The sequence below is a fragment of the Prionailurus viverrinus genome, unplaced genomic scaffold (genome assembly GCF_022837055.1).
Source record: "Prionailurus viverrinus isolate Anna unplaced genomic scaffold, UM_Priviv_1.0 scaffold_50, whole genome shotgun sequence".
Lineage (NCBI taxonomy): Eukaryota > Metazoa > Chordata > Mammalia > Carnivora > Felidae > Prionailurus > Prionailurus viverrinus.
In genome coordinates this window covers 162,239-175,994 of record NW_025927613.1, presented here as the reverse complement: position 1 = coordinate 175,994, position 13,756 = coordinate 162,239, and the positions used below count along the sequence as shown (strand labels likewise).

Sequence of the window (13,756 nt, the reverse complement as noted above, 5' to 3'; positions counted from 1 at the left end):
GCTCAGTAGAATCCAAGAGAGGCAGGGAAATGTAGGCACTAACTCCTCCTAGTGAAAGCCTCTCCTCCAGATGGCCCTGATCACACACACCTGCACACACTCACTCACACACACTTGTATATACACACGTGTGTGCACACACTGCAACCTCTTGCAGAAGTAATTCTAAGACTAATTACTCCTCTCAGGAGGCAGCTGATGCAGGGTCTGGTGCCCATCCTCCCTAACGAGCAGGGGAGGAAGAGGGCTGGAGAGTGTAAAGCCAGGAGGTCGGCCAAGTCCTGGGGCCAAGTCCTGCCTCCTTTGATTTGTCTGATCACTGGCAACCCTTCTCAGGGGCTGCACAGCTGGACTTGGTCCCTCTCTCCCCTTTTGTTCTGCATCTGCCTCGTGTCTCTGCTCTGTGATGTCCCTCACTATTCCCTCCACTCGTGGCCTTATCACTCTTCCAGTCTGCCTTCCACCAGCTGTGTCCTTCCCAGCACCATCAGATCCTGCACATAGCCTGGTGAAGTCTTGCCCCATGTGTTCTTTGCCCATAATCTGCATTCTGTGTGGCTGGTGGAGACCTTGTCACCAATCTCTGGCTGTCCGTGCACTCCTCAACTGTCACAATAAAAGGAAGTGGATTCCTTTTGTTGTCCACATCAAAGTTAGACCCAAACGGCTGCCTGTCTTCTTCCCACACAGGCCCCCAGGCCCCTCCAGGAGCTATCATGCTGTAGGAACGCAATCTCATTTGGATTTCTCAGTGAGCCCAGCATAAGGGAACACAACTGGTCCACAGGGGGACTCATGTGCACAAGAGAGATCATCTCGTGGGCTAAGCTGAAGCACTGCCAGAGGCCCAGGAGCAGACTGACCCCAAGAAGGAGCAAATGGGAAATCAGAGACCTAACTTCTGTCTCCATTCCACTCCCATGCACTGTGGGCCTTTGGGGCTTTAGGCCTCTCACTGGCAAAATGAGAAGGTTAAATCTGTTGGCTCTGGAATACCATTTATCCTTAAAACTCTATATTTAGGCAGGTAACACACTGACTTCTATCAGAAAACATGGCCATGACCCCCAATGATAAAACAGTCAGTTTCAGTGCAGTCTATGTGCTAACCACATATATTACCTCACCAAATCCTCACAGGAATAGAAGGAGGTATTTGTATGCCCATTTAATAGAAAAGGAAACTAAGGGCCATAGAGTAAATGTGACATGTCCAGATAACAAGAGGTACAGTGAGATTCAAACCCGGGCCTGTCTTATCCCAAAGCCAGTGTCCATCCTTGAAAAGTAACACTCCTCCAGGTTGTATTAGGCTAAAATATACACCAATACTAGCCAGGAAGTAGAGCTTTCTATTCCCAGGACTAACAAGGGTCAAAGCAAGTGCATTTTTGCTGAATCTGAGCCAGGGAAGACTGGCCCTTCTTCCAGAAAACCCAGAACTGACCACAATGGGGTCAGTCAGTAAATGGTTGACAGAGTTGAAAGATGTCTGAAGTTACATAATGAAATCTGTCACCACCATCAGATGCTCAGGCATCTGGGAAGGCAGCCTGGTAGGGAAGAGAGCCCACTACAAGGAGATCAGGATCATGTGGGTTTAAACCTAGCTCAATCTCAGACCTCCTATAGGCTCTTGGGCAGCTCATGTCTCCTCTCCAGACTTCAGTGCTCACCTGTCACAAGAAGGGTCTGGCCCCCTTGCTTTCACCTGGCTGTTTTAGGAAGCTCCTATGTACCAGGCACCAGATGAGGCCTTCCCCATTCATTAAGTCCCCTCTAGTTCAAGCATGCCACTGCATTCTGGGCCAAAATTCAACCACAAAGAATTCAATTTCCCAAACAGTGAGCCCAAGGGGAAGGGCACCTGCCAGCTGGAGGGGAGGGCACTAAGCATCTCTGTTTCTCCCTACTGACAGTCTTCCATGTCTTTGCTCTTCTTGTTCTAAAAGCAGAGTCACACATTGCCTTCTACAGCAATCAGCACTGGGACTGAAAGTGGGAACCAGCAATCCCACAGGTTAAGGAAGGGAAGCCAGAGGAAGACAAACAAGGACAAACAGGGCACATCACATGAGCCAATCCAGAGCCCTGGGGAAGGAGAATCAGCCTCCTGGCCCTTTATGGGTCTCATCTCTCGTCCTTGGTTTGTTTCCTCCTGGAACAACAGATGGACACAAGAGGCGAATGAGGAGTGAAGGTCAGGTTTAGGAGGCCATGAAGGAAGCCAGTAAGGACTCAGGGCACGTGGGGATCCTACCAGTGCAGGTTGCAGATTGAGAGATGATGTTAGTGGCAGTGACTCTGGCAGAGGAGGAGGCTTATGGGGAAGAAGGACAAGTTAGCAGCCTCAGAGAGTGGGGGCACTGCCTCACCAGGGAACAGCTTGGACATGGCCACCCAAAGTGGGAACGAGGGACCTCCTGGTCCAAGTCACCTTCCTAGGACCATCTGCCATCACCCCATACTGACAGCTTACTAAGAGCTGTCCTTGACATCCTGCCCCCAGAGCAGTGAAATGCTGTGACCAACGCTCCCTCCCCCTATAGCTAAGCAACAGTTCAAATGGGCTGTCTCACTTAGGGAGAAAGAGAACCCAGCCAGTTTCTGCTTCTTTGACAGAAATATCTGGAGCCTCCCTGGGTTGGGGAAGAGCTGGGGTCAAGTCCTCTGCATGTGTCATGGGATATGAGCTCATACTCATTACACTGGGCGGGGGCTGGACAGTTACCCAGACTCATCATGTGCACCCGGGGCCTATGAGGTCACTCACACAGACACTGAATCTCCTCCATATGCATGTATGTCTGTCACCTAAATGGGGCAGTCTGAGGGCAGAGTCTGGCACCTCTGAGCCCCTAACAGGCTGGGGGTTCTCTAAACTCTCCCCTGCCCACATGGACTCCCTCAGTTCCCCACTCCACCCTTCTCCCCACACCCTAGCTTTGCCCAGTGACCAAAGGTTCACACACACGATCTTCCCCCCAAAGCTCTCATTATGCTGTGAATCAGAGGGCGGGAGGCAGATCTGGCAGATAAGAGCCCCTAGAAACCCATAAGACCGGTGTGACTTCCTTGAGCAGGGTCTGCTGCCCTGGGACTGACTGTGAATGGCTGGGGAGAGGCCGATTCCTCCCATGTGAGGTCAGCATCTGAGTGCAAGGCATGAGTGTCCATGTGAGGATACTTGGTTAGTTCTTCACTGGGGAAGGGGAGGTCAGAGGGTGTGAAGAGGGCTTTTCTTGCCCCAGCAGATAACGTAGTTCCTATGCTATGGGGGAGGAAGTGTGAGGTCCTGGGTGGGTTCAGGGAACAGAGATGGCATGAGCAGACAGTGGTACTCCAGGGGCAGAGGACCTTCCACCTGTTTTTCCAGACTGAGCTCTAGGAGCATGGCAAAATTAGCATTATAAATAGATATTTATGGGGCTGGAAGGAGATGCCTGTCAGGAAACCACAGGGAATCAGAATATTCCTCACAATTAGCCCCAGAAATGAGTATTTGCTTTCATATTATTCTAATATTTCCTTTTGATTAGGTTGTAAAGAAGAGAGTTTAAATAAGTGATATCCACAAAATAAGCTATTAACCAATCATTAAAAAGAAAGGCATGTTAGGGGCGCCTGGGTGGCTCAGTCAGTTAAGCATCTGACTTCAGCTCAGGTTATGATCTCACAGTTTGTGAGTTTGAGCCCCGCGTCAGGCTCTGTGCTGACAGCTCAGAGCCTAGAGCCTGCTTCAGATTCTGTGTCTCCCCACTCTCTCTGCCCCTCCCCTGCTCACGCTCATTCTCTGTCTCTCAAAACTGGATAAACATTAAAAAAAAGAAGAGCATGTTATAATTCAATTTTGTTTACACACACATTTGCACATACACAATGCTAAAATGTTTAATAGTGGTTATCTCCAAGTGGTGAAATTCACCATTCATCCATTCCTTCAACTAATACTTATAGAGCACTTTGTATATGTGATGGTTATGATGGATCCTGGGGACATTGCAGAAAACACAGCAGGCAAACCCCCTGCCTTATGGAGCTTATTTTCCAGTGGGAAAGATAAAAAATAAGTAAGTGAACAAATCTCGACTATTATTAGTGAAATGAAGCGAACCAGAAGATAAGCCTCTAGGTAGGTAGTCAAGGAAGGCTCTCTGGCAGACCCCAACACTTATACTGAAGCTAAAAGACACAAAGAGTTAGAGACCCTGGAGGAGCCTGCTGGCTGAAAGAGAGTAGACACCAAGCCCTGAGGTGGGGAGCCCTGGACTTGTCCTAGGAACTGAGGACACTTTGTGAGGGCCTTTGAAACCATAGCAGTGAGTTTGGATTTTATTCCAGATGAGCTAGTCACTTTCAGCATTGAGGAGGGATAAATTTCAACCCTTACTCTGAAAGATTGTTTAAGCTATTTTTAGAGAATGGTTTGGAGAAAGCAATGAATGATTTGGTGTTGATCAAAACCGTTATGCATTTCAAAAAAATGTAGAAAAAGGCAACAAAAAGCAATCATAAAAAGAAATATTTATTATTTTATATATTGTGTATTTAATACTTGTTTCTTTGCCTGGATTCATCCATGCTTTGGATTATTTATGAACATGGTTTTCTTGAGAACTTCTGTAACTACACACTTGCACATGGGACCTAGACAGCCCCTAGGTTATAGCAAAAGACTCTTACAAGCCTTCTACTCTATTCTTTAGGTCTAAAGTCTGACCCCCTCCAGCCAGGATTTATTTCCACATAGAGCGGAGTTATAGGTATTTCTTGAGAGCAGACAGGCTGTGGGCTAGTGGTCTGGCAAACTCATCCCTCATGAGATGTGATTCTTCCACCTTGATACCACATACGCTGGCCTGAACATCCCATAGAGGCATACAACTTTCAATTCTGTGCCCTTGGAAATGAATCTCTAGGTCTAATTGTGAGAATGACCATGTTTTGCAAGTGAGGAAATTGATATTCAGAGAAAAGGCTTGGCTGAAGTCACAAAGCAATAGAAAAAGGGGACAAGTTTCCCAAGATGCCTCCCTCACCTCCCCATGCCCAGGTCAGATGAGTATCACAGGAATGACTGAGTCCCCAGAGCCCTCTGTGAGTCTCTGTGAAAAGGGACCCTGGGGGGTTTTCTGCTTCAGGTACCTGTGATGAGTCAGGAAAGGGCTGGAAGAAGTTGACCAACTTGAGTGGTGAAACCAGTCCATCTTCTTCAAGCAGGGCAGGAGGCTGGGCTGGGGAAACATATAAGGGCACCCTGGCCCCTGCTCAGCTCAGCACTGCACTAGAGGCCTCCACAGCTGTCCCCACTGTGAGTCTGGTAAGTACTAGCTGGGAGCCCTGGGACTGGCACTGCACACTAGAGTGTGGTTGTGTGGCTAGCCTGGGTGGGTGCGTGGATCACTCTCAGACTGGATTCAGATGGACTTCATGTCTTTCCAGGTGGACTCAGGTCACTATGCTGAGAGACATATGCCATGGCATGGAAATACAGAACAGAGAGCAATCTGCTCCCCTCCTGTACCATCTTTTCTTGGTTTGATGTTTTGGAGAGAGAGGGGGAGAGAGACAGAGAGAGAGGAGAGAGAGAGAGAGAGGAGATGGGGATGAGGAGAAGTAGAGCCAATTTCTTCCCTGAACTGTCTTACTTGGGCTGACTGTGATTGTGCCTTCATCAGTGGGCAGGGGTTGAGGGAAATGCATGTGGCTCTTGCTATGCTGCAGAATGGAGGACTGAAAAATGGGGAAAGACTTCTAATTGGAGAGACCTAAGCAAAGCAGTGGCAGGAAAATGCAACTGAAAGGTACAAGACTCGAAAGAACTCGCTCCACTTCTCAGGAACCTCCCAGGCCTTCCCTCTACCCCACCCCACCCCACCCCCCAGGTGCTAGGGCTGCAGTGGAAGCTCCAAAGGTCATGAGAGAAAGCTATGGAGTGGAACAGGCCAATCTGCTAACTTTTCAGAGGAGAAATCTGAGGCCCAGTGGGGCTAAGCGACCTGCTCAGAAACACGCAGCCTTTCAGTGTGACACTTAAGCAGATTCTAGGTCATGTGACCAGTCCAGGGCATGTGCCATGACCCTGGCATGGACCACTGATTTTCTAGGACTCAGGAGTCCTCCATAGTCCCTCTCTTCCTAGGGACTCACCTCTTCCCATCAGAGCTTATCTCTCCTTCTTGGTCAGTGGAGATTAGAAGTAGGGGCAGAGGCAGGATGGCTCAGTGATTTAAGTGTCCAGCTTGGTCTTAGCTCAGATCATGATCTCATGGTTTGTGGGTTGGGATCAAGCCCTGTGTCTGACTCTGCATTGACAGTGCAGGGCCTGCTTGGGATTCTCTCTCTTTCCTTCCCTCTCTGTCCCGACCCAGCTTACACTCTCTTTTTTTTTTTTTTAAAAAAAAAAAGGAGCGAGGGCAGAAGCAAGGATTAGGCAAAAAATGGCACCCAGCCGACCCTTGTCCAGAAACTTCAAAGACAGACCTCTTTGTTGGCTCTTTCTGGGAAAAAGAGGTTCCCAGGAGGGTCTTTCTTGGCTGTCCCCCTCCTCCCCTCCACTCTGTGATTCTGGGTAACAGCAACCCAGAGTGGGTAGGAGAGCCCCAACCCAAGGTAAGAGAAGGGATGCTGAGAAACCAGGCACTGCTACAGATTGCAAGTATTCATCTACTCCCTCTGACTTCAGTCACCCTTCTGACCCCTCCTGTCTTTTAGGTTGATCTAAAGCAGCTTCCAGGATGTCCCAGCAACACACTCTGCCAGTGACTCTGCCTCCCACACTCTGTCAGGAGCCCCTCAAGCCAGTTTGCCCTCCCATCAATACCCAGCCCGAGCAAGTGAAACAGCCAACCCCACTGCCTGCCCTGTGCCAGAAGATGCCCTCTAAGCTCCCAGGGGAGGTCCCCCAGGAGCATGGGGAGAATCATACAACTCTCGTGAAGGGGGTGACTGAGCAACAATGTGAGCCACAGCAGCAGGAACATCATCTGGAACAGCAACAGCAGCAACAGCAAGACTCACAGCAGCAGGAACAGCATCCAGAACAGCAGCAGCAACAGCAGGACTCACAGGAGCAGGAACTTCACCTGGAACAGCATCTGGAACAGAAGCAACAGCAGCAAGAGTCACATGAGCAGGAACTTTGCCTGGAACAGCATCCAGAACAGCAGCAGCAGCAGCAGCAGCAGCAAAAGTCACAGGAGCAGGAACTTTGCCTGGAACAGCATCTGGAAAAGAACCAGCAGCAACAAGAGTCACAGGAGCAGGAACTGCACCTGGAACAGCATCTGAAACAGCAGCAGCAAGAGTCACATGAGCAGGAACTTCACCTGGAACAACATCTGGAACAGAAGCAGCAGCAGCAGCAGCAAAAGTCACAGGAGCAGGAACTTTGCCTGGAACAGCATCTGGAAAAGAACCAGCAGCAACAAGAGTCACAGGAGCAGGAACTGCACCTGGAACAGCATCTGGAACAGAAGCAGCAGCAGCAGCAGCAGCAGCAAGAGTCACATGAGCAGGAACTTTGCCTGGAACAGCATCCAGAACAGCAGCAGCAGCAGCAGCAGCAGCAGCAGCAGCAAAAGTCACAGGAGCAGGAACTTTGCCTGGAACAGCATCTGGAAAAGAACCAGCAGCAACAAGAGTCACAGGAGCAGGAACTGCACCTGGAACAGCATCTGGAACAGCAGCAGCAAGAGTCACAGGAGCAGGAACTTCACCTGGAACAACATCTGGAACAGAAGCAGCAGCAGCAAGAGCCACAGGAGCAAGAAATTCACCTGGAGCAGCATCTGGAACAGCAGCAGCAGAAAGAGTCACAGGAGCAGGAACTGCACCTGGAACAGCATCTGGAAAAGCAGAAGGAGCAGGAAATACAGCAGCAGCAACAAAAGGAACAGTGTGAGGAACATCAGGAAGCAAAAAACCTGGAGCAGCAGCTGGAGCAAGAGAAAGCACAAAGGAAGCAGCAGCAAAAGGAACAGCTGGGACAGGAGAAGAAGATCATGGGCCAGCAACTGGATGGAGATCTAGCAAAGAGAAATGAGCATCTGGAAAAGAGAGAAGAGCAGCAGCCAGAGCCAGCAGAGCAGCAGGAAGGCCAATTGACGCAGCCTGCATTTGTCCCAGCTCCTGGCCAGGTCCAAGAGCCCCTACTAGTCCATCCACTGAGGGGAGAAGTCATGCCCCTCATAGACCAACAGCAGCAGAAGCAGGAGGTATATGGCCCCCCAAAATATAAGTAAGCACCCCCAGTCCCAGAGGCTCTCAGGCTATCCCACACAAGTGACAAGAGAGCCAGTGGCCTCTCTTACCTCAGGTCCCCAGCCTGGTGGCCCACCTCATCTGTGAACCTGCCTAACCCTGTCCTTCTGCATGTTTCTTTGATGGGGCTGGGAGAAGGGAAAGTTATTGCCCAGAACCCATCCCTAATGAGCTCAGTCCCAACAGGTGGCCATGGCCTCTGTCACTAATTCTGACTTTGTCCCCAGTATTATAGTTGAATCTGTGAGTATTTACAATAATACAGAATAAATCCTGGAAGTCTGGGATCCTGTATTCTCTTTGTCTTTTCTCCTCTGTCTCTCACCATGTAAAGAACCTGTGCATGAGTCAATGGTTGCAATGCACTCTCTTGGCCAATTCCCAAAAGAGGACAGACATCTTTAATTCTGTTCCCCAAACCACCCAGTGCATTCAACAACTTCTTAAAAGGAACCAAAACCAAAACCAAACCAAACAAAAATAACTTCACTCATGTACCTGAAATCAATGTTTGCCAATTGCTGGCCGTGAAACAGGGACAAGTTATTCTGGTTGGGGGAAGGAGAATCTGTCCACCTCATTCCAGCACTGCCTCACACCACACACTAGGCTCAATCCTAGCCCCTGGCCAAGCTCCACACGTTGCCTCCGATCTCCTTTTATCGCCTCACATCGGGGACGACCATGGGAAGACAACACCAGGGAGGTGTGGGGCTCCAGCTGGGTTCTTGTCCTTTTCTGGGTGTTCTGTCTGTAGAAAAGTTTCCAAGAATCTTATGAACTGTCTACTTGGCTAAGGAAGATTTTAAGAAAGTGATAGGAGAAGAATTGAGCAATGTGAGAAGAGGAGACAAGCTCAAGACTGGTGTCTGATGGGGAAAGTGACAGTGTGACTAAAGAAGGTAAAGATTGGGCTTGCTGTAATCATGGGAGTGCCAAAAAGGCTGTATAAATACAGACCCAAGGCCACTGCAGTCATTACCCTTGATGACACTTCTCCAGTTTTACTGCCATCAGTCACATCAGGACTTGGGACACTCTCTCTCCTAAACTCTACTTTAATGCTCCAAATCACCTGCCTTTCACTATTTAACCCTATCATTGCAAGCAGGTTGTCTCAAGCCACCCAAAGCTATTTTATCACAGCAATGAGTATATGTCTGGGGTATATTGAGACGTCCATAGGCAGCCAGATTCAACAGACCTGAAAGGCACTTCGCCTCCCTCACTCCCCGCCCAACCCCATGGCAACACTCGCCATGTCTCCCCCTTAAGTACCCTTTCTGGGGCAGTGATACCACCATCTGTGTATTCATCTCAGGAGAGACACCATGATCACTCCTCCTCCTCTTCTTCCCCAGGCCCTGCCCAGGACCACTTCCTTGCTATCCCTGCAACACGCCCAAGCTTGGACTGAGATCATTCCTCACCTCCTCTATTGCAGTGGCCTTCAAGCTGGTCTCCTTTACTCCCTGGCTCCCTACACACCCCACATTGCACGCATGACACAGAGGACAGGGTATTCTACTTAAACTTCTGATCTAACCTCATTGCTCCTGCTAACACTTGTCAGTGGCACTCATTACAGATCTTCCTCAGCTTACAGTAGGGTTACATCCTGCTAGACCTATCATAAGTTGGAAATACTGTAAGATGAAAATACGCTTAATACACCCAACCTACCAAACATCAGAGCATAGCATAGCCCACCATAAACATGTTCAGAGCACTTACATTAGCCTATAGTTAGGCGACATCATCCAACACCAAGCCCATTTTATAATGCAGACTTGAACATCTCATGTAATTTATTGAATTCTGTACTGAAAATGAAAAACAGATAGGTGGTATGGTTACAGAATAGTTATAAGTGTCTCAGTTCACCCTTGTGACTGTGTGGCTGACAGGGAGCTTGGCCTCCCTGCCACTGCCCAGCATTACAAGAGAGTAGCATCCACACATTGCTAGCCCAGGAAAAGGTCCAAATTCAGAATTTGAAGTTTGGTTTCTACTGGAGGCATAATGTTTTCACATCATTCCATAGTCAAAAAATCCTAAGTCAAACTATAGTAAGTTAGGAACCATCTGTACTTACTTAAAGATGAACACACTCCAGTCCTCCCAACAGGACAAGAGTTAAGAGAATCCTGGGTAGGACTGGACAGGAAGATTGGGGGCCAAGGGAGAAGTTACCAGAAAAACTTAGAGTATGCACACATTCCCTTTAGAGTCTTAGGTTTTGATTTTTTTAAAATAAACTTTATTTTAGAGCAGCTTTGGATTTACAGAAAAGTTGAGAAGCTAGTACAGAGAGTTCCAACACACTACACACCCAGTTTCTTGTATTATTAACATCATACATGGATATAGTTCATTTATTACAATTAATAAATAATATTAATATATTATTATTACCTAAAGTTCATGATTTACTCTGATTTCCTTAGTTTTTACCTAATGTCTTTTTCTGTTCCAGGATTCCACCTAAGATGCCCCCACTATATTTAGTCATCTTGTCTCCTAGGCTCCTCGTGACTGTGACAGTGTCTCAGACTTCTCTTTTTTTTGTTTACCTTGACCGTTTTGAGGGAGTAGCTATTTTGTAGACTATCCCTCAATTTGGGTTTGTCTGATATTTATCTTATGATTAGAATTAAGTTGGGGGGTTTTAAGGAGAAAGAGCATAGGGGTAAAATTTCATTGTTATCACATTGTATGAAGACTCCCATCTATCTATAGTGTCCTGTCCTGAGTGTCAAGTATCAACATAAATTGTTTGGAATTTTCTGTATAGGAAACTTGTTTCTTCCTTCTTGCTGTTTATATGTTTAATCACTTGTTTATATCAGTATGGACTCATGATATTTATTTTATATTCTGGTTTATAATCCAATAGTTATTTATTTTTCTTTTTTATTGTGGTCAAACACACATAACATAGGGGCGCCTGGGTGGCTCAGTCAGTTAAAGCATCCGACTTCAGCTCAGGTCATGATCTCATGGCTTGTGGGTTTGAGCCCTGCATTGGGCTCTGTGCTGACAGCTCAGAGCCTGGAGCCTGCTTCCTCTCTCTCTCTGCCCCTCCTCTGCTCATGCTCTGTCTCTCTCAAAAATAAATATTAAAAAAAAATTAAAAACCCCACATAACATAAAACTTACTATCTTAATAATTACACAGTTCAATAGGATTAACTACATTTATTTTGTTATGCAACTTTCCATCTCCAGAACTCTTTCATCTTGCAAACCAATCACAACAATGGCAACCACCATTCATTCTCTTTTCTTGGCTTCTTTTTGTCTTTTTTAAAAAATCTCTCCTTTCCCCCAAATGCCAGCCTCTGTTAATTATCATTCTACTCTCCAAGTTCAGCATTTTTGGTCATGAATAAGTAATTATGTATTAAGCTAAATATATATTATTACATAAAAATTATATGGTACACTAAATATAATATAATATAATATAATATAATATAATATAATATGTTATATATCACATTTGATTATCCATGCATCTTCTGACATTTATATTATTTCCGTATCTTGGTCATTGTGACTAATGCTACAGTTAACATGGTAGTGCAGATACGGAATTCATTTCCTTTGGGTATATACTCAGAAGTAGAATTACTGGACCATATGGTAGTTTTATTTTTAGTTTTTTGAGGGTCATCCATATTATTTTTTATTAAGGCTGTGCCAGTTTACATTTTCACCAATAGCGTACAATGGTTCCCTTTTCTCCACATCCTTGCCAACACTTGCTAGCTTTTGACTTTTTTTTTTTATAATAGCTATTCTAACAAATATGAGGTGATATCTCATTGTGGTTTTAATTTTCATTTTCCTGATGATTAGTGATGCTGGGCATCTTTTCATATTCCTGTTGGAAACAGTATGGTATTGACACAACAATGGACACATAGTTCAATGGAACAGAAGAGAGAAACCATAAATAAAACCATGCACACATGGTCAACTAATTTTCAACAAAGATGCCAAAAATACACAATAGGAAAACATAATCTCTTTAAGAAATGGTGTTGGAAAAAAACTGGACATCCACATGAAAAAGAATAGAATTGGCCTCTTAGAACCATACAAAAAGTCAACTGAAAAGGGGTTAATGATTTAAATGGAAGATATGAAATCATAAAACTCCCAGAAGAACATGTGTGGGAAAAGCTGTTTGACATTGACCTTGGCAATGTTTTTTTTAATTAATTAATTAATTTTTGTTAATTTACATCCAAGTTAGTTAACATATAGTGCAATAATGATTTCAGGAGTAGAATCCAGTGATTCATTCCCTGAATATAGCCCTCAGTGCTCATCCCAAAAAGTATCTTCCTTAATGCCCCTTGCATTTAGCCCATCCCCCCAACCACAACCCATCCAGCAATCTTCAGTTTGTTCTCTATATTTAAGAGTGTCTTATGTTTTGTCCCCCTCCCTGTTTTTATACTATTCTTGCTTCCCTTTCCTTCTGTTCATCTGTTCTATATCTTAAATTCCACATGAGTGAAGTCATATGATATTTGTCTTTCCCTGACTGATTAATTTCACTTAGCATAATACCCTCCAGTTCCATCCACATTGTTGCAAATGGCAAGATTTCATTCTTTTTTATTTCTGAGTAATATTCCATTATATATATTATATATAAATATATATATCATATATCATATATATATATATATATATATATATATTCCATTCATTAGTCGATAGACATTTGGGCTTTTTCCATACTTTGGTTATTGTTGATAACGCCTCTATAAACATTGGGCTGTATGTGCCCCTTCAAAATAGCACACCTGTATCCTTTGGATATAGCAATTGCTGGGTCATAGGGTAGTTCTAATTTAATTTTCTGGGGAACCTTCATACTGTTGTCCAGAGTGGCTAAACCAGTTGACATTCACACCAGCAGTTGCAAAGAGCTCCTCTTTCTCTGTATGCTCATCAACATCTGTTATTTCCTGAGTTGTTAATGTTAGCCATTCTGACAGGTGTGAGGTGGTATCTCATTTTAGTTTTGATTTGTATTTTCCTGATGATGAGTGATGTTGAGCATTTTTTCATGTGTCTGTTAGCCATCTGGATGCTTCTTTGAAAAAGTGTCTATTCATGTCTTTTGCCCATTTCTTCATTAGATTATTTGTCTCTTGGGTGTTGAGTTTGACAAGTTCTCTATAGATTTTGGATACTAACCCTTTATCTGCTATGTCATTTGCAAATATCTTCTCCCATTCCATTATTTGCCTTTTACTTTTGCTGACTGTTTCTTCCACCATGCAGAAGCGTTTTATTTTGATGAGGTCCCAATAGTTCATTTTTGCTTTTGTTTTCCTTGCCTCTGGAGACATGTTAAGTAAGATGTTGCAGCCAAGGACAAAGAGGTCTTTGCCTACTCTCTCTTCTAAGAGTTTGATGGCTTTCTATCTTACATTGAGGTCTTTCATCCATTTTGAGTTTATTTTTGTGTATG

General features: G+C 45.4%; 1 protein-coding gene across 1 annotated transcript; it reads left to right on the top strand.

The window, feature by feature from the left end:
- The first annotated feature begins 6,737 nt into the window (after window positions 1-6,737).
- IVL (involucrin) lies at window positions 6,738-8,243 on the top strand. The gene is made up of 3 exons (XM_047847793.1): window positions 6,738-6,981; window positions 7,045-7,128; window positions 7,702-8,243. Exons 1-3 carry the CDS (start codon window positions 6,738-6,740, stop codon window positions 8,241-8,243), a joined length of 870 nt encoding a protein of 289 aa, XP_047703749.1.
- The last annotated feature ends 5,513 nt before the right edge of the window (window positions 8,244-13,756 follow it).

What these genes read in the sequence shown, in the direction of transcription:
- IVL (XM_047847793.1), top strand. Translation starts at nt 6,738, where the DNA reads ATGTCCCAGCAACACACTCTGCCAGTGACTCTGCCTCCCACACTCTGT. An exon ending in TGAGCCACAGCAGCAGGAAC is followed by an intron (nt 6,982 to 7,044) that starts ATCATCTGGAAC and finishes AGCATCCAGAAC; the next exon opens with AGCAGCAGCAACAGCAGGAC. An exon ending in GCAACAGCAGCAAGAGTCAC is followed by an intron (nt 7,129 to 7,701) that starts ATGAGCAGGAAC and finishes AGCAAGAGTCAC; the next exon opens with AGGAGCAGGAACTTCACCTG.